Source organism: Babylonia areolata, chromosome 19, assembly GCF_041734735.1.
Source record: "Babylonia areolata isolate BAREFJ2019XMU chromosome 19, ASM4173473v1, whole genome shotgun sequence".
Taxonomy (NCBI): Eukaryota; Metazoa; Mollusca; class Gastropoda; order Neogastropoda; family Buccinidae; genus Babylonia; species Babylonia areolata.
In genome coordinates, this window is record NC_134894.1 from 56531156 (window position 1) to 56551382 (window position 20227).

The 20227-nt window shown below is 41.5% G+C and overlaps 2 protein-coding genes across 7 annotated transcripts in view; one reads left to right on the forward strand and one right to left on the reverse strand.

Annotated features, from left to right (window-relative positions):
• Positions 1-13726, reverse strand: part of LOC143293867 (cytosolic purine 5'-nucleotidase-like) — a 53862-nt gene extending 40136 nt beyond the window's left edge. Inside the window, exon 1 of one of the 4 annotated variants that reach the window (XM_076605181.1) lies at positions 13399-13726. The gene's annotated coding sequence lies outside the window, so the exon portion shown is untranslated. Of the gene's footprint in view, positions 1-2862; positions 2885-4730; positions 4912-13398 lie in introns of those variants that run through there. The other 3 variants (XM_076605183.1, XM_076605180.1, XM_076605184.1) reach the window with 3 other exon arrangements.
• Positions 13727-14294: 568 nt separating this feature from the next.
• Positions 14295-20062, forward strand: LOC143294371 (mitotic checkpoint protein BUB3-like). 3 transcript variants are annotated; one of them, XM_076605840.1, is made up of 8 exons: positions 14295-14374; positions 14726-14792; positions 15325-15557; positions 16350-16419; positions 17067-17218; positions 17714-17897; positions 18274-18493; positions 19415-20062. In XM_076605840.1, exons 3-8 carry the CDS (start codon positions 15360-15362, stop codon positions 19569-19571), a joined length of 981 nt encoding a protein of 326 aa, XP_076461955.1. In that variant the 5' UTR covers positions 14295-14374; positions 14726-14792; positions 15325-15359; the 3' UTR covers positions 19572-20062. The 3 variants fall into 3 exon arrangements, with proteins under 3 accessions (XP_076461955.1, XP_076461956.1, XP_076461957.1); XM_076605842.1 differs by having other exon boundaries at positions 14331-14374; positions 15328-15557; XM_076605841.1 differs by lacking the exon at positions 14726-14792 and having other exon boundaries at positions 14297-14374.
• Positions 20063-20227: the final 165 nt, after the last annotated feature.

A 20227-nucleotide genomic window follows, 5' to 3' on the forward strand; every position in this document is an offset into this window, starting at 1 on the left:
AGTAGTAGTAGTAGTAATAAATAAATAAATAAGACAACAATGATGATAAATAAGCAAATAAATGTAAAACATGAAGACACACATTCACATATACACCCACACATGCACAACAGATATGCACCAAACATGCAGTCCCGCAACAGTAGCTCTGCCTGATGTCAGCAAGCTGTTGCTTACAGTAGACGGATGGCGGCACAATGGAAAAGCCGCTTATCTGCCATCGAGATTACGTGCACACACAGCACGCACATGGCGCACTGAAGGAGAACCCATGCGACAAAAAGCGTTGTCTTCTGGCAACATTATGCGGCAGAAGAAATCCACTCCGATAAACAATTATTTGCTTGCACTCATGGTCTGACGAACGCGTTTGGCTACGTTGCTGTACTGATGGCATCTGCCCAGCAGCCGGATTTGATACAGCGGCGTATATGGATCGGTCCGAACGCAGTGACGCTTCCTTGATGAAACTGAAACTGAAACTGCCGGCGTACAGTGTCGGTTCGGGCCTGCCCGGGGATCGATTCCCGGCCGGTTTCACCCGTTCTCCCACGTTTGACTGGAATATCAAACTGAGCGTCCAGTCATTGGGATGAGATGATAAAACGAGTTCCCGGCCGTGTGTAGCATACATGCGCTTGGCGCACTGAAATTTGTATTTGTATTTGAATTTCTTTTTTTTAACCACATCAGATTTCTCTGTGTGAAACTCGGGCTGCTCTCCCCAGGGAGAGCGCGTCGCTACACTACAGCGCAGCGTCACCCATTTTTTTTGCATTTTTTCCTGCGTGTAGTTTTATTTGTTTTTCCTATCGAAGTGGATTTTTCTACAGAATTTTGCCAGGAAAAACCCTTTTGTTGCCGTGGGTTCTTTTACGTGCGCTAAATGCATGCTGTACACGGGACCTCGGTTTATCGTCTCATCCGAATGACTAGCGTCCCGGAGACCACCACTCAAGGTCTAGTGGAGGGGGAGAAAATATCGGCGGCTGAACCGTGATTCGAACCAGCGCACTCAGATTCTCTCACTTCCAAGGCGGACGCGTTACCTCTAGGCCATCACTCCACTATAAAGAATCCATAGCAACATACGTGCTGAACTCTGGCAAAATTATACCAAATTTGATGACGATGGAATGCACGATTTTCTCTTTGAGCATTTCCTATTATCAACGTATGTTGTATCACCTCTCTCTCTCTCTCTCTCTCTCTCTCTTCCATTAATCCATCCACAGTCCATACTTACACCCACCCACCCCACAGACACACACACAGACACATTAACAAAGACACGCACACGGGAACATAGACATCGACAGACTGACAAGACAGACCGTCTGAGCAATGGACTGACACACACACACACACACACAATCTGCGCGGCACGAGCGCGGCTGTTAACAATCGTGCAGATCGAATTCCCATAATCGCAAACCGCTGGTAGTTTCCATAATCGATAAAATTGTTCAACCTCTCTCTCTCTCTCTCTCTCTTACACACACACACACACACACACACGCACGCACGCACGCACACATGCACGCACGCACACACACACACACGCACACACACACACACACACACACACACACACACACACACACACACCGGTAAAAAAAACACAGACATACACACGCGCATGCGGGCAGAGGAGACAGCTAGTCTGGGGCATAAACAAATAATGCACACACAAAAAAATCCAAGTACGTAAAAGTTTTGAAATTACAGTGGACAAAAGCTTGGAAAAATCAACAACAAAAGTGCGCCCTGGAAATGCTTTCTGGTTATTCAGTGCACAGTAGGGCTACTCTTTGGCATTCTCAAACCCGTGGCTTTAGAACATCATTGGAAAGACCATCGAGTGGCTAATTATTTTCTTGATTGCGATCTGCGAAAACCTGACAAATCCGGCAGGTCCCAAAGTACACAAGCGCTTTGTGTTTCGAAAAACATCACTTTTCTTGTCACCCAACAAACGTCAGAATGATCCAAGGCAAGTCTTCTTCAAATTATACGTTATGAAAAACACGGCAAATAAAACCCCCAGTCACACGGCTTAAAAAAAAAACATGCCTTCAATAGAATAATCGTATGCTAACCACGTATCAACCTCGGCATCATGTCTCCTGGTGCACTTAAATCTGCCCGCTTGCATACGGTTCTTTACAACACATGAAGCGCATGATTGCTTCTTGATGCAAAAAATGAAACGTTATAATTAACTTTCTTCTCTGATTGATCCTGACGCCCTTTGGGAACAGAAAAATAAGTGACACGCACAAGAAAGAACGCACTAAACGGATTCAGTGATATCTTTTTTCTTGATCAGTAGAGACCGTGACGGAGTATAATTATCCTGACAATGAACGCAAAATGTTTCGTTCATAAAGAGACATCAATTATTACGTCTTGATTTTTGTCAACTCAAGAACGAGTCTTGTATAATCACACCGCCAATTTATTTGATATTCATTCGGGACGGGAAAAAATAGAAAGAAAGAAAGAAAGAAAGAGCGCGTTTATAATAAACATTGCACGTGATAAACATGCCAGTAACACAGTGTAGTTCTTCTTCTTTTGCGTTCGTGGGCCACAACTCCCACGCTCACTCGCGTGCACACGAGTGGGCTTTTACGTGTATGACCGTTTTTACCCCGCCATGCAGACAGCCGTACTCCGTTTTCGGGGGTGTGCATGCTGGGTATGTTCTTGTTTCCATAACCCACTGAATGCTGACATGGATTACAAGATATTTAACGTGCGTATTTGATCTTCTGCTTGCGTATACACACGAAGGGGGTTCAGACACTAGCAGGTCTGCACATATATATTGACATGGGAGATCGGAAAAAAATTACCCACCTTTACCCACCAGGCGCCGTTACCGTGATTCGAACCCGGGACCCTTGGACTGAAAATCCGACGCTTTAACCATAGTTCGGCTGTTGAGCCCGTCTGATACAGTGTTAAGTCAAAGCAGCGCGCGGGACAGGCAAATACGAGTTCATTCGCAATGGTAGAGTTGAATGTGTCGGAAACTACTTCCTCTGGGCTGTGTGTGTGTGTGTGTGTGTGTGTGTGTGTGTGTTTCTTTTCCGTTGTCAACAGCCAGATTTCCGCGGTCGACTGGGTATACGCTTACGCGTGTGTCTGTATGTGCACTGTGTGGTGGTCAAAACACTGATCTTCCCCACGAAGCAAATGAATCTGAACTGCTGTCATCAAGTGCACGAATCTTCTTAAGGGCCAAGCTCATACAATACTGAATCAAATTATGAATTTTCGTGTTAAACACATCAGATTGATTACCTGAATACCACATACAACCTGACATGAAGCACTATGTCACTTTTGGACTATTCGCTATAGAAACAACACGACATTATTTTCAGACAAACAGATATCTAAAATGTTATCAGAAAACACGGAAGCAAGCACCACCAACACACTCCCTCCAAACTGAGAGTCAAAGACGTTGCTCCTCTACTCTTTCACCGCCACAGGTGACCTTAGTCGACTAGACAGTGCACCGCTATGGGCGACTTTAGTCGACAACGAAGGATCATGCTGAAAGAACCATTTTTGACTCACTTGTGTAAACAAAGTGAGTCTATGTTTTAACCCGGTGTTCGGTTGTGTGTGTGTGTGTGTGTGTGTGTGTGTGTGTGTGTGTGTGTGTGTGTGTGTCTGTGTGTCCGTGGTAAACTTTAACATTGACATTTTCTCTGCAAATACTTTGTCAGTTGACACCAAATTTGGCATAAAAATAGGAAAAATTCAGTTCTTTCCAGTCATCTTGCTTAAAACAATATTGCTCCTCTGGGATGGGCACAAAAAAATAAAAAGAAGCCTAATTATATGCAAACTGCATTTACTGTTATATTTATTTTTTTTGTATTCTCTAAACTTGGCACTTTGACCTCTTATTCTGACACAACAACAAGAGGAGTCATTATTATCATTTTTTGTTCAAACAGGAACTCCTTTTGCTAAGCATGGAAGTTTTATTTATTTTGCAAACGTTTTGGTGCAGATAGTAAAAAAGGGAAATTACTCTGTAATTAATGCTAGGGGACTTAATTTATCACAAGTGAGTCTTGAAGGCCTTGCCTCTCTTGTTCACATTGTAACAAAGCTTGACAGCGGCAGCCTGTTTCCAACCAATAGTAGAACAATGGGTAACCTATGCTCCCTGAAATAGTCCGATGCATTGTTTTGACATGAACAGAAGCCCAGCTGTGACTGACAGAATCGTAGTAGGTATGTCTAAAATATTTGGCGCGCTGGGGAGTGCTTTTCACACAGAAACTTGGCGGCGAAAGAGCTAGCGTGTGTGTGTGTGTGTGTGTGTGTGTGTGTGTGTGTGTGTTTATATGTTGGACTTTGGATCTTTGTAAAGTTTGATTGATTTGTTATCGCTGCTGCATTCTTTTGCTGATGAAGTCATTGCAAGCGCCTGTGGCCTTTCTGTTGTTATTATTATTGTATGATTTACCGTTTTCTTTTTTCACCTCTCTCTCTCTCTCTCTCCACTGTGTTTGTTTGTGTGTGTGTGTGTGTGTGTGTGTGTGTGTGTGTGTGTTTGTGTGTGTGTGTGTTTGTGTGTGTGTTTGTGTGTGTGTGTGTGTGTGTGTGTGTGTTTTATAACCGGATCAATTCTTCAATACGTTAAGAACCAACAACGAACCCTCTCCTGTCCCCGTCGAAACACACACTATAAACAAACTTACCAGGTCTTATAATATGTTCCTCGATCTGTGAAAACGTATCACGCCCCTGATGTCACAATGGATCACAGTTTGTCTGAATTCAACCAATTGCAAATCAATAATTTTCACGGCTTGTACAACTTCGCACTCAACTCGGAAGTAACGCAGTCTACGAAGAAAGACGCGTGTGCTGTGATTGTCGTTCGTTTTAATACAAACCTTCAAAGAATGTCAGGCCACGCCCACTCAAGCCCACTCAACACGTCACCTCTGTGTCTCACGTAGACGGAAATAAATGTGGTAGGCCTTAGTTCTAAAATAAACTGCGTGCGTTGGTCAGTCATCTATCATTGTGTCCCGGGTCACGGCTTTTGGTGTGAGACACTCCTTACTTTTTTCCCCCATTTGGGTCGTCTCGTACTTGCACACAACGAATAAGGAAGACCCCGACTGACGTATAATAATGGAATTCCATTACAAAGTAGACAGAGGGACAGGGAGAGAGAGAGGAGGAGGAGGAGGAGGGGGAGGGGGAGAGACTGAGAGAGAGAGGAAAAGTGGGACTGATAAATAAAGAGAATGAGTGAGAGAGAGGAAGAGAGAGGGTGGGAGAGAGAGTGAGAGACAGAAAGACAGACTGGGGGAGAGTGGGGGTGGCGGGTGCGAATGCGTGTGTGCAAGCGTGCGCGTGTATGTGCATGGCTCGTTCTGCAAAGGGTGTTAGTTGGTGTTGGGTTCATGTACCCAGGAAAATGTTTACTAATTTTGGTGTATTTAACATATGTTTTTTCACAAACGTAAAGAGTACTGTATTTAAGTATTTGCATCTGGTTAATTCTCAGTTTTGGAGGATGGTTTTGCAAACATGGTTAGATCTTAATGTGCAAGGAGGTGAAACACCATATTTAAACCTATTATGGAATAACAGACACTTAAAGTATCAGGGAAACGTTCTTTTCTTTCCTGATTGGGTCAGGGGTGGGATAATAAATGTAAAAGATATGTATAATACTCATGGCATTTTTACCTATAATGACATATGTTTGAAAATCGGAGAGTCCCCAGCAAGAATATTAGAGTACAATGTTGTTGTTGCTGCTGTTCGACAGTTCACCTCTGTGATTAATGAACAAGAGAGGTCTGACATCGACCTGTCAAATATTCCTCCTTTCTGTGGTAAGAAATTACTCACTTGTAAAGACTTTAGATTAGTATTGTGCAATAACACCTACTCCATACCATGTGCCATCAGGTTTTGGAATCATAAATTTGGTGTAGATCTGAATAAGAAAATATGGAAGATTCCCCGTCTATGCTCAAAAGAAACACGCTTAAGAGTATTGCAATGGAAAATCTTGCATAATATTTATCCAACTAATATCCTGTTGTGTAAAATGAGAAAGAAAGACAACCAAAGGTGTACCTACTGCCCAGAAGAAACTGATTATATTGAGCATTTCTTTTTTCATTGTCCGCCTGTCAAAGTATTCTGGGAATATATTAGTCAATACATATTAATTGAATATAATGTAAAAGTAATTTTGTCTGAAACTGATGTTTTGTTTGGGATACCAGTCCTACACAAGACCCAGGACCATACACTGATGCAAATCAATCATATTCTTCTGATTGCCAAAATGTGCATCAGCATATATAAGAAAACTGAATCAAAATTACCATTGTCAATGATATTTGAAAATCAGCTTAGATATCGTAAGATTTGTAAGATTTCATAATATAAATTGCTTGCATGCACGCATGCACGCAAACACACAAAAACATACACGCATATGCATATACATGCACGCACACATTCACACATATCCTGGCAAGTATTGGCTTTTCTTCCCTTGCTGGGAAGGGAGTGAATTTCTTGCCACTTTAAACCTTTCCTTTGACCACTCTTCCTAGCTATCCCTTGTTCGCTTTCGCTTTACCTTTCAACTGAACAAGGGACGGCGCCTTCTGGGAGAGATGCTCAATGGAAAGGATGTGCCCTACCACTTTTAACTCCGCATACACTGTTACATACATGCACTAGGTCAACAAAACCACTGGCATGTAAACAAATGTAAACATTAAAAGGGAAGATAGGGTCGGCCCATTGTTATGATACAGATGACAGATCTTTGATTCATTTATTTATTTATTTATTGGGTTAAGATAGATGAGGAAGAGAGAGAAAGCTTCAATATCAAACAAACAACTCACACTAGGGCAACAATAAACCCAGACAGATGTAATCACTTGTCATACATGTTTAGAATGCATACATCAGAACACTAGAACATCAAAAAAACCCTGGCAAATGTACACAGACATCGAATATTCTTAAAAAGCATGCCTCAAGACACACTGGGGCAATTGCTGCGCCAGACGATAGGGGAAAGAATGAAAGTGATTAGTTAAGGTGTGTGGGGGAAAGTGGTGCATGAAAGGTAAATATGAGTTTGTGAAAGAAGAAGAAAAAGAAAGATGTGGGAAAAAAGAGGAGGATGGAGGTCCCACCAAAAAAAAAAAAAAAAGAAAGAAAAAAAAAAAGAAAAAAAGAAAAGAAAAGAAAGTGGGAAAAAAGAGGAGGTTGGAGGCCCCCCCCCCAAAAAAAAAAAAAAAAAAAAAAAAAAAAAAGGGTGTTAGTTGGCTTTTGGGGCGCGTGTGAGCAGGTATAATTATGTCAGGAGAGGCGAACAGCCGCATCTGTGACTGCAGTGTCGAGTTTGCAATGGCCGTTGGAAGACCACGTTTGCCTGTATTAACCTGCGTTACACGTAGAAAATCGGTATATAGCTTTCATGGTCAGACAAAATAATGAGGCTGCCTTCTCCATCCATCCGTCCTTTTCTAACCCTCCCCATTCCTCGCGGCCCTTCAAGTCGCCGTGTTAAAAGCCCAATGTTTAGAATGTCGTGCCACGCCTCCCCGAGACGCGAGCAGTGTCACGAATTCGTGCACGATTCAAATGATCACTCACTGTTATGAGAAAATCTTTCAAGGAGATGCAATGTCCGGTTTTCTGCGAACCTATAAGGCACGGGTATTGTGTTAGCCGGCGAATACGAAAGTAACCGCAACACGTAAGCCTACTTTTCTGACCAAAAATGCCCGGTTAACACCCACCCACCCATCTCTTGAACGGTGGGAAAAAAACAAAAGAAGCAATCATTGGTCTTCAGCAGCACTTCGATCACTCCCTACACATCAACCAATCATAATTATCATGTGTGGGTCGCGTGAAATCATCTCAGCTGCTGGCAAGTAACATGGGTTTTTCAGGCGTCACTTTTCGTTGACCGGACTACACACACATACACACACACACAGTATATTTGAATGAGGGGGTGGCGTGGGGGAGGGCTACAGGATCTGTTTTACCAGTTTGCCATTGGAGGGCAATGTGCACACCCATAATCTGAACCGGTATCAAGCACAACCAAACTCAGAGCACTGATCTGACTTGCTGGGACATCCCTCAGGATTGTGGCAAACTCTAAATGGGTCGATTACTCACTTAATTGAGGACATTTTTTTTTACAGCTAAGGGAAAGGCTGAGGCTGGGACTGGGACTGGACAGTGATGACTCTCAAGCCGAGGGCTCCCTACCCTGACTTCCACCGGAGATTAGTGGACATCATCAATGACAACGGCCTGGAACAGATGGTGCTGGAGCCAACAAGGTTAGAAAACACCCTGGACCTCTTCCTGACGAACTGCCCACAACTGATCCTACGGGTTGAAGTGGTTCCTGGCCTGTCAGACCACAGTATTCCCCACTGCAAGTTTAACGTCAATACGGTAAAGAAAAAGCAGACACCACGAGAGATCCCTCTGCACTCCAAGGCAGTCTGGGATAGCCTGAAGAAAGCTGCAGTGGACCTTAGCTCCAGAATGCAAGCAGACCAACGTCCTCATAATGGGTTTCTCAAAGGCATTTGACCGGGTCAACCACTCCTTGCTACTCCACAAGCTTCAGCAGTACTGAAGGCATCCAGGGTACCACCAAAGCATGGATCTCCAACTTCCTCAGCAACCAGCGCCAAGCAGTGGTAGTGGATGGAGCTACGTCTTCTTACATCAGTGTGAGGTCTGGAGTCTCTCAGGGGTCTACGTCTGTGCTTGGGCCATGCTTGTTCCTAGTATACATTAATGACCATCCGGAGAAACTGACCTCACTGGCAAGGCTCTTTGCGGATGATACCGAAGTATACAGGGTGATCTCCAGCAGCAATGATCAGGACCAACTACAACTTGGCCTCCAGCGCCTAGCAGACTGGGAGAAGAGCTGGGGTTTCATCCCGCGAAGTGCCAAACTCTACGCATCACAAGGAGCAGGAACCCCCTCCATCACTCATACAACCTGCATGGCCACACCCTGGACACCGTCTCTTTAGACCTGGGCATTACGATCCAGAGAGAACTGAACCGGGACGACGACATCAGCAGTATCTGCTGCAAAGCTAACCAAACCCTGGGCTTCCTCAGACAGAACCTGAAGATCAGCTCCATCAATATGAAAGAAAGAGCACAAAAAGCCTTTGTATGCCCCTTGCTGGAGTATGGCTCATCCGTCTGGGACCCCTCCTCTAAGAAGAACACTGACAGACTGGAAGCCGTACAGTGTCAAGCAGCTCGCTTCATCCTGGGCAGGTACTGGAACACCTCAAGTGTCAACGAAATGCTGGAGTCGTTGAATTGGCCCTCTCTGGAGAAGCGACGCAAGACCTCCAGGCTCTCGATGCTGTACAAAATTTACACCAATCAAGCCCACTGTCCAAACCTCAACAGGAAACTTAGCCCACTGCTGCCTCACCAATGCCAAGGACACAACCAACAGTCTTCCATCATCACCACCAGAACACAGTACAGACGCTCCTCATTTTTACCAAGAACTATCATATACTAGAACTGCCTGCCCCAAGCAACTATGGAGGCCAAAACGCTTCACACTTTTGTGTCAAGGGTCTCCAAGCAGTAAACAACACTTCCAGTGCCCCCCACACCACACGCCACCTCCCCCACCCCACTACCACCTCTCCCACCCCAGTCCCGTTACCTACTGTCCCTCCTCACCCCCCAATTCCCCTGAACAGCAGAGGAATGATGCCACCTTCACCTCTACCTCTTCTTCACATCATCAAGGAACACCAACTACACAATAGTAGCAGCAAACCCACCCCCAGTTTTAGGTGCCAGAATAATCAATTTATATGATTGTGGGCCCTCAACAATGAAGAAGAAGAAAGTAACGCAGCCATCGAGTGCTCCATTAGCATAAGGGGTAAGTGTAGGCTGTATCAAGTTACTGAGTTCCAAGCTCAAGCTTAGCTTATAATTGTGAATCAGGATGTAGATCATTTTTCTTTTTTTCTTAGAAATCTATTAACTTTATTTGGGATGATTCTATTTGCTGATGAATTCTAGGATGGCACAGTGTCTCTGGGAAGTAAGTTTTCTGTGTAGTTTTCAGCAACGGTCAAACATCCATTTTGCTGTCTGACCTGGTGTCATAATCGTATCCACAGGTTCTTTCAGTTTTGAACTCTAGGTTAACAGATTAAGCCACAGCCCCAAATCAACATAATCATTTAACTTTTCGGTTGTAGTTTTCATTTTTCTTTCCTCCTAAAATGGTATTGTCCACATTCTAAACTATGTTGTATGAAACAATATTTGGATTATACATGTGCACTGTGATGGGCAATGTCCTCATATTGGTATGGCATTAAGACCAATAAAGCAACAAGCTTTCAAATTTGAAGATAGTGTTTGAACCCATTATCTTTTCCTGATTAGTACACACATTCTAATTATGAAGAACTAAGCAATGGACTCAGTCAATGATAAGATTCTTTTTGCCTGTCACAATAAAAAATCTCCTTTATTATGTTGATTACACTTCCCTCAGTCTCTTCAAATAAACAATAAATGTATAAATTTCTTTTTCACATCACTTCATTATCTTGGTGTTACTCTTCATCAGTTAAATCTGATTTTTCAACAACACATTTGCAAAACTGCTTACATTGGTTTCTGCAGGATCAGTGGTATCCATTGATACACCTGTCCACTAAAGCAACAAACACTAGTTAACAGTTTTGTTCTGTCCATGATTCTTCTTCTTCTTCTTCTGCGTTCGTGGGCTGCAACTCCCACGTTCACTCGTATGCACATGAGTGGGTTTTTACGTGTATGACCGTTTTTACCCCGCCATATAGGCAGCCATACTCCGCTTTCGGGGGTGTGCATGCTGGGAATGTTCTTGTTTCCATAATCCACCGAACGCTGACATGGATTACAGGATCTTTAACGTGCGTATTTGATCTTCTGCTTGCATATACACACAAAGGGGGTTCAGGCACTGGCAGGTCTGCACATATGTTGACCTGGGAGATCGGAAAAATCTCCACCCTTTACCCACCAGGCGCTGTCACTGTGATTCGAACCCGGGACCCTCAGACTGACAGTCCAATGCTTTAACCACTCGGCTATTGCGCCCGTCAGTGGTATCCATTGATACACCTGTCCACTAAAGCAACAAACACTAGTTAACAGTTTTGTTCTGTCCATGATTGATTTCCTCAACTGTACACGTCTGTTCTCGTTGGCATTTCAAAACATCCTGATTTGACTTTATAAAGATTTCAGAACTATGCAACTCATCTTGTCTTGAAAGTTCAAGATTTAATATCTATCTTGTCCTGTTTGCTCTCTTTACTAGCTGCTTTGTGTTTCAAAAAGAGTGGTATTCATATATACTGTTGAATCTGACTATTTTTGCAGTTTTCCTTCAAATACATGTATACACAACAGCATGTCAAATCTATGTCAGTAGACACAAGAATTTAACAGCTGGAGATTTTTTTCTTATTCTTTTTTATTATCAGCCCCCTGATATCACAAGCTCAAGTATTCCTAATGACTTTGTCACAGAATGCATTTATAATCATTTTCAATGCTGCTTCTTCTGACATATCTATACATTTTAATACTGTTTGGACTGATGGGTAAGGAACACTTTGATCAATGAAAATTGAATGACCAGTTCAATATTCACTTTGGTTCAAGTTCACAAAGTTGAAGAAACTTTTTTTTCAAAACTTTTGCATCACATCTTTCAAGTCTTTGAATAAGTTTAATGAAACTGAACAAACATTCAGATGAAAAAGAGAAAAGGATTCTCCAAATCTGAGACCTTCCTCTGTGCCCTGAATGTGAAAAAAAATCATCACATCATCAGCACTCTCCCACACTTAAGTTTGTGTTACTTGAAGACTAGAATATTTGCTCCCAAAGATAATTCAGTAAACTTTAGAAGCTTTGCAGGAATGTCAGGCCCTTGACTGAGCCATAATGCTCATCATCATCATCAACATTGGAATGAGTCACTTTTGCCAGATATTTTGCTTTTGTAAACATGACCTGACATTGCCTGCCTTATGTGACAGAAAGGACTTTGGAGTCATACCTCTCACAACACAGTTGCATGGGACGTGATGTGTTTTTTCGCCACTGCCTACACTTTCTGACCCCATCCCATACCCATGTCATATATCATTGTATGAAAATAGGGCGAAATTGACTGATTTTGAAAACAAAGCTACATGTACAGATGCATGTTAGCAGGTGAAGTTTATAGCACTCTGATTGAAGTGGTCATATCTTCAGTTAGTGTGCTGTTCAGTATTACATGATGCAGTCAATGACAATATGTTCAGTATTACATAATGTAGTCAATGACTATATTTTCTTTAAAAATGCGGCACCTCCTTTGCCATTGTTTTAATATTACCATGAATCAGTCATACACTTTAAGCCATACTGGAGATATTCAAATCACAAAAAAAAACCATCAAAACATTGTATGTGTTATGAAAGGATTGACAGTTTTACTCTTAGGCTGAAGTTTATTCATCCAATTGGTCCTTGCAGTTCTGACTGTAAAAACATCCAAAATGAAGCAAACAAAAAACTGGTATGCATATGATTAATTTTTTTTAATGGTATACATATGAGAAAAAAGGATGTATATTTACGCTATCATTATAATCTGCATTAAGAGTTCAAAGAAAATGAGTGAGAGACAAAGACAGATAGACAGACAGACACACAGACACAGAGGGAGAGAGAGAGAGGGGGGGGGGGGATGGAGAGAACAATGTATGAAAAATTCTAAAAGAAATGAACTTCTTCAATGGTAAATGCTGTTACAGTGTTAGTGCTAACAGTTTGTATTCCAAGAAGCTAGAGTGAAAACTGAATTGGTTAAAACAACAGCTTCTTCCTTGTTGATGTCAGCAATATTCCAGTAAACTGAACATTATTCCACTGCGATAATGAATCTGATGAACAAGAACCTGAAAGTTATTTGCCACTGATTCTGAAAGTAAAAGCCAAATAGCCTTGATGTTGATACTGATAAACATTCATAGCCGTAATACCCATGGTAATGATGTAATATGAATATCGTTTGGTTTCCGAGACTTAAATTTTTACTTTCGCTGTGTTGCGTCAATGTCTCCATTCTTAAAGGCCAGAATGAAAATCAAAGAAGTTCAAGTGCCTGCTTCAACACTGCATTGTTGCATTCATCGTCGGAGTGTCTACACATAGCGTTTTGCTGATTGCTTTCTCGTTTCAGTTTGAATGAAGATGCACACTTAGATAGCCCATACAACGGTTGATCAAACTTACCTTTATCAATCCGATTCTTTGTTGATTGGTAAATTACTGGTATTTCACACACTCGATCACTCGATGCAGTGAAACGGGAATAATCGTCACGTCTTTCGATTTCGAATGCAAAGTTCTGCACCTTCGTCAGCTGCTGGCAAAATGCGTATGAATTTTGATCTAGTAGCAACAAAAGACAGTGTGTACAAACAAAAAAGAGAAAAACGTTTGCGAAATTAAGTATAATATATTCAGTTGCAGATATATAGTCTCAACTTTAATACAGGGGAAGAAGTGTAATTCGTAAAAGAAATGGACTTGAAATTATATTCTCGGACGAAAACCGACTTTCGGCTGTGTGCATAGGTTGGAAAAAGCTCAAAATACCAACCAATGAAAATAACAGAAAATAGGCCACTCACGAGTCCACCCTTTCTCACTTTGTGTTTTGTCCTTTTCCAAATCACACAATCAGAAAGAACCGATCAAATGAAATACAAAAAAAATACGATAAAATAAAAAGCTAATAATAAACAAATAAGCAATTGAATACATTTCAAATAAATAGTAAATATCTTTGGAAAAAAAAAAATCACAAAATGGCAAAAAAACTGGAACACAGGTGTACACTGATAAAGTGTGTGTGTGTGTGTGTGTGTGTGTGTGTGTGTGCGCGCGCGCGCGCGCGCGCGCGCGCAGTGCACACGTTGATCGACTGGTGAGGTAGACACACACACACGCACACACACATCGAATGACTTAAGTCAGCTGACCAAGATCGACACAAAAATATTACGCTCCACACACAGATGCAAACACACACACACGCACACACTCTCTCTCTCTCTCTCTCAATATATTTTTTAACCCCTGAAAGCGAAAATAAACTAGTTTCTGCAGATATTTTAACCGGAAGTGTGAAATCTAAGGAAAGATAATCCACCTGTAAGTGGGAATCTACAAGTCTTCAAACTCGCCACTGGTCGTACCTTTGAAAGTGAGTATGACGTTTTACTGCGTGTGAACGATTGTTTTGTGATGAAATGAGAGTAAGTAACTTCAGTTGCTTTCCATGTTTATTCTAAAGACGGACAAAATTTGAATCTTGCCGAGTACAGGCTGCTCCACACCGACCCATAGTGTCTGGTTTTGGACAAAGTGCGCGAGTAGCGCGCGCGCGTACTCGTATGTGTGTGTGTGTTTGTGTGTGTGTATGTGTGTCACTGTGTGTGTGTGTGTGTGTGTGTGTGTGTGCTCGCCTTGGGGTTGTGCTCCGACCAGCCCAACGTGTGTACTATAAAGATAACATGTCGTACGATAGTCAAACGTAGTTCTTTTGTTTTTGAAGGTTTTCTCTGACTGGTTGCACCAGGAAAAGTTCGTCTGCTCATTCTTTTCAACGTTCCTTCAAGAAGGTATCAAAACCAACAAACTCATCAAAAAGAAAAGAAAAGGGAGCAGATGCGCGTGTGTGTGTTGGGGGAGGGGGCGAGGTTGAGGCGGGGTGGGTCAGAGTCCTGTGGCGTTTAGAAACACAAAGATATCAGTCATACACAAAACATGAAGATGAAAAATTATGTTAATACTGGTTTAGATTTGTTTTGCCCTTCTTTACTGCACTTAACCTTCTACCAAATTTTACTATGATTTCATAAAAGAGTAGTTTTGTTGTTATGGGTTTGGTTTTGTTTTGTTTTGTTGGTTTTTGTTTTTGTTTTGTTTTGGTGTTTTTTGTTCTTTTTTTGGGGGGGGGGGGGGGGGGTTACTTTGCCAGCATTAGAAAACATCTTTTTGTTTTTCCACTTGGACACTGAGAACATTTTTTGCAAGCAGAGCAATTTTGTATTATGCAAGAAGTATCAAGAGATATGCATTCAGCATTGACATTCCTGTCTGAAAGTAAGTGAAATTTCAGATAATTAATAGAAATTGACATTTGTTGTGCAGAAGATAAAACAGCAAAGCTGTGACCTGGTGTAAACATGGGGGAAACTTCACACGAGTTTAAGCTGAATAACCCTCCTGGTGATGGTGTATCAGCAGTGAAGTTTGGACCTACGTCTAGCCAGTTCCTGCTGGTGTCATCATGGGATGACAGCGTGCGTCTTTACGATGTGGTGGCCAATGACATGAGGTTAAAATACCAGCACATGGCTCCTGTTCTGGACTGCTGTTTTCAGGTGTCGTCTTGGTTTTATTTTGTTCAGTACCAGAAGCAGTTTTATTCAGAACACTCATCATTGGAGAGTGTTTGCTTGTGTATCATTACATTTATCATAGAAAATACTTTCTTTTGAGTCTCTCAAGACATGTTCATAGGCAGGACAGGGAGTGGGTAGAAGGATAGTTTCTTGTTTTTTTAAAGAAATTTGGAAACAAACACACACACACGTACATATGCACGCATGCACACTCAGAAGCATTATGATTCAATTAACTTCTGATATACATGTGTACTGTCTCAGTGTCTGCGCTCTTTTTTTTTTTTTTTTTTTTTTGTTGATCTTGTGGATGTTTTATATCAAGTGAGCTGTAGATTGTTGAGTGAAAGACCTGATAAAAGCAGTATACTCATTAAATCTTGAATAAGAAGGGGGTGTCTCATTTCAAGGCATAAAAATCATGATGAACTGAACTTTCTATTTGAAAGTTGTCTGCAAAATTTTAAAAGAATATTGATGCCAGGCTCATATAGTTTTATAGCCTTGTTGCAAAGAAAGCTAACAGAGCATTGCAAAACACAGAACGGCCAGCCAGCTGTGCACAGTAGTTTACAGTGTCGTGAATTACCATGTTGAAACATGTCTCTCTTTTTTTTTTTCTGGAGTAAAATGTGTTACCTGAAATGAATGTGAATGTCAGCATGTATGGTTTCATTTTTGATGCAGTATTACCAATAACATTTGATATTGAACTTTTGTGTGTGTGTGGCTGTCTCAGTAGTTCACCGTTTTGATTTGCCATTTTTGTAGGATGCTGTACATTCTTACAGTGGAGGGCTAGACAGGGTGTTGAAGTGCTTTGATTTTAACACCAGTACGGGTAAGTGGAAAATTAAAATTTCCTGTCTTTTTTATATTTTATTTTTTAAAGATAACACCAGACTCAGTTATATAATACTTTCCCCCTGATTTCTTCAGTTTCTTTTTCTTTGATATTTTTAATATCTTTGATTCTTTCAGATCTCTTTTCTTTTTGTTTTGTTGGTACCATATACATGCATATGGGCACGCATATATATATGCACACCCATGCATATATATACATAGACAAATTTATATGTTTTTCTTCTCTTTTTTTTTTCGGGTTGAACACATGAAAAATGTTACAAACATGTTTGATTTATTATTTTTTTAAAAAGAAGAAAAAAAGTGTAGGTGCATCCGTGTGTGTGTGCGTATGTGTGTGAGTGTGTGTGATATTTATGAAATGATAAGTATTAAAAATGGCAAATACAGTTGGAACATCTTTCCCCTGATTCTTTACACATTATTTACATTTTTACGTGTATGCACTGTGTGTGTGGGCATATATGTGTAAGTGTATGTGTGATTGGGTGAAGTGCATGAAAATGAGAGCGAAAAATTGCATATAGCGTGCGCATGTGAGTGTGTTTGTCACTCTTTGTGTGTGTGTGTTGTAAAGTTTGACCCACCTAAGTTATAACACTCTTTTCTCACTGTACAAAGAGAGAATAGTGGGCAGTCACGATGCACCCATTCGCTGTGTGGAGTTTGCCCCTGACGTGAACGTGGTGATATCTGGCAGCTGGGACAGCACTGTCAAGCTGTGGGACCCCAGGGGGCCCAATGCCGCCGGCACCTTTAACCAGCCTGATAAAGTGAGTGTGCTCTCACCACCACATGCTCACTGGAGTCCTTGTCTCTAGTCTACACAAACTGTAATGTACAGGTTGTATTGCTTTATGTCACAATAGATTTCTCTGAGTGAAATTCAGGCTGCTGTCCCTGGGGAGAGCGCGTCAACATATAGCAGCGCCACCCTCTTTTTTTTTTTTTTTTTTTTCTTCCGCAGGTGTACTTGTTTTACAATCAAAGTGGATTTTTCTACAGAACTTTGCTAGGGACAACCCTTTTGTTGCTGTGGGTTCTTTTATGTGCTCTAAGTGCATGCTGCACATGGGACCTCGGTTCATCATCTCATCCAGATGACTTCTAAAATGTTTGGTTCTGTGGTCACATTCCCCAGATCTGATCTGTTTCACCAAAGATTTAAAGTTGCAGGCATGTGTCTTCTATTGCCATGACTGAGCATGTCATTTTTTCAGATGATCATTGTTTGGTACGCTAAGTAACCATGTGTTCTTGTTGTACAGGTGTATACTATGTCTGTCTGTGGCGATCGACTGGTCGTGGGCACATACGGCAGACGTGTACTTGTCTGGGATTTACGTAACATGGGTTACGTGCAGCAGAGACGAGAATCCAGTCTCAAATACCAGACACGCTGTATCCGATGCTTTCCAAACAAGCAAGGCTATGTCCTCAGCTCCATTGAAGGTTGTTTTTTTTTTTTTATCATGTGCATGCTCAGGTGAAGTTGAAAGGAGAGTGTTTGCTCTTGTGTTCTGTGTGGGTACATGGTAGACGGACGCAAGGGGAAAGCAGTTGGTTCAGGGTTTGTTTTATGTAAAATATATTTTGTCTGTTAATTGATGATACGCAAGGGCCACGTATAACTTTGTTCTGTTACTTGTGTTACTTTTATTAGTTTTAGTGTTTGGCTTTAGTGCTTGTACAAAAACAGATCATATTTTCATTGCAGGTGATTTCATGGTAGTTGGTCTATTTCTGACCCTCAGCTCAGTAATCCTTTTCTTTTTTTTCTAAACAAATGTGCTGATACTGAAACGTCTTGTTCTTTTTGTTATTGTAGGTCGTGTAGCAGTGGAGTACCTTGACCCCAGTCCAGAAGTTCAGAAGCAAAAGTATGCCTTCAAGTGTCACCGCATCAAAGAGGAAGGGATGGAGAAGATTTACCCTGTCAATGCAGTTGCCTTCCACAATGTTTACAACACCTTTGCCACTGGAGGTTCTGATGGATTTGTCAATGTCTGGGATGGGCAGCACAAAAAGAGGCTCTGCCAGTTCCACAGGTAAGCGTCAGTTTCTTCTGCTTTCATGAGGATTCAACTCCTATCTTCACTCATTTCAAGTAGTCTTTCATATTGCAAGTATAATTATTATGTTGCTGTTTGCTAATTTCTGTGTGCCATTCTTGGCGGTAATGCATGTGGAGAATTTCCACACTGCTGTAAGCACAGACATGGATCAGGAAACCTTTAACGTGTCATGTGCATGCACGGATAGGGGAAATTAAGCCACGAATAGGTCAGCATATATGTGTAAGATTCTCCATCCTTCAGCAGGCACTGCTAGTCTTCAAACCACAGACCTCAAGGATCTTTGGGAAAGAGGTCAATTGCTCTGACCACTTGGTTTTTGTGCCTGTTGTTTTGATTTCATGTTTAGAGGCACACACAAAGCACGCATGCATGCACACACATCTATGTTGAAAAAAACCCACACACACACACACACACACACACATTGGGGAAAAATGGATGAAAAATAAATTAAATGCATGGTTTCAGGATAGGGGTGGGTCATTTTGGGGAAATGATATATGACATCAGCTTAACTGTACCCATTTGAATACCACTACACCATTTCGTATGTATTGTGGATCAAATGTGCGCTGGCTTGGTTTTGAAAAAAAATATGCTGGCTTAGTTAAAGAAAACACAGGCCTTGGTTTAAGAAAGATGTGTGCATGCTTGATAAGGAGGGGGGGGGGGGGAGGACCTCCATATTTATTCCCTGAAATCAGAGTTTGGTTGCCTACATGGCAGGGTAAAAATGGTCCTGCACGTAAAAGCCCACTCACGCACATACGAGTGAATGCAGGAGTTGCAGCCCATGAATGAAGAAGATGAAGAATCCCCCAAATTGTGCTGTCATTGGCCCCCACATGTTCTTGACGGTCTTTGGAGTAATTCTTGGTGTGCTGTTGACAGGTACCCTACCAGCATTGCCTCTCTGGCCTTCAGCAACGATGGCAGTGTCCTGGCCATTGCCTCCTCCTACTTGTACGAGCAGGGCGAGAGTGACAATGTTCCAGAGGACAACATTTTCATCCGTCACGTCACAGACCAGGAGACAAAGCCCAAGTGATGAAGCTGGTGTCGTTTTCCTCCATTTTTTAAAAGGGATGACTGTGTGACTGCTTATACATCCAGGTTCTGTCAGTCTGTACAACTGCTGATATATATATCTAGGTTTCTTAATGTTATTTTTTTGTTGAGTTATGGTATCAGATTTTTTAATTTTTTTAATTATTTTTTTATGCAGATGTTAAGACACAGACTGAATAAAATATGGTCTTCCTTTCATACTTTTTGGATATAAAGTGCAAATATTTGGTATAAAGTGCAAATATTTATTATTTATTAGCTACTGTTTTTTTGTGTGTTTTTTTTTTTTTTTTCTTTTTTGGTAGGATATTTCCTCCTTTCATTTTCTTGCTATTTTGTGTATTAGCCTTCGTTGGCAGCTTTGGGAAGTCTTTGGATTGTGTGATCGCGCTGTGAGAATGAGTGAAAAAGACAATTTATAAAGCTGTCCATAGTGGAAACAAGGGTTGAAAAATAAACATGTATATTGTATTTTATTTTCATAACCTGTTTGAACTTGTTTGGAAGTGTGTATGGCTTTTTCTTTTTTTTTTTTTTAATGGCGCCAGTTGCAGAATCAGGCATGGAACTTCTGATCCAGTGTTCATCAGTGATAAGGGTTTGAGATCACATGTCAGGATATTGCTTTGTACCCAG

What these genes read in the sequence shown, in the direction of transcription:
- LOC143294371 (XM_076605840.1), top strand. Translation starts at nt 15,360, where the DNA reads ATGGGGGAAACTTCACACGAGTTTAAGCTGAATAACCCTCCTGGTGAT. An exon ending in CCTTTAACCAGCCTGATAAA is followed by an intron (nt 17,219 to 17,713) that starts GTGAGTGTGCTC and finishes CTTGTTGTACAG; the next exon opens with GTGTATACTATGTCTGTCTG. An exon ending in AGGCTCTGCCAGTTCCACAG is followed by an intron (nt 18,494 to 19,414) that starts GTAAGCGTCAGT and finishes TGCTGTTGACAG; the next exon opens with GTACCCTACCAGCATTGCCT.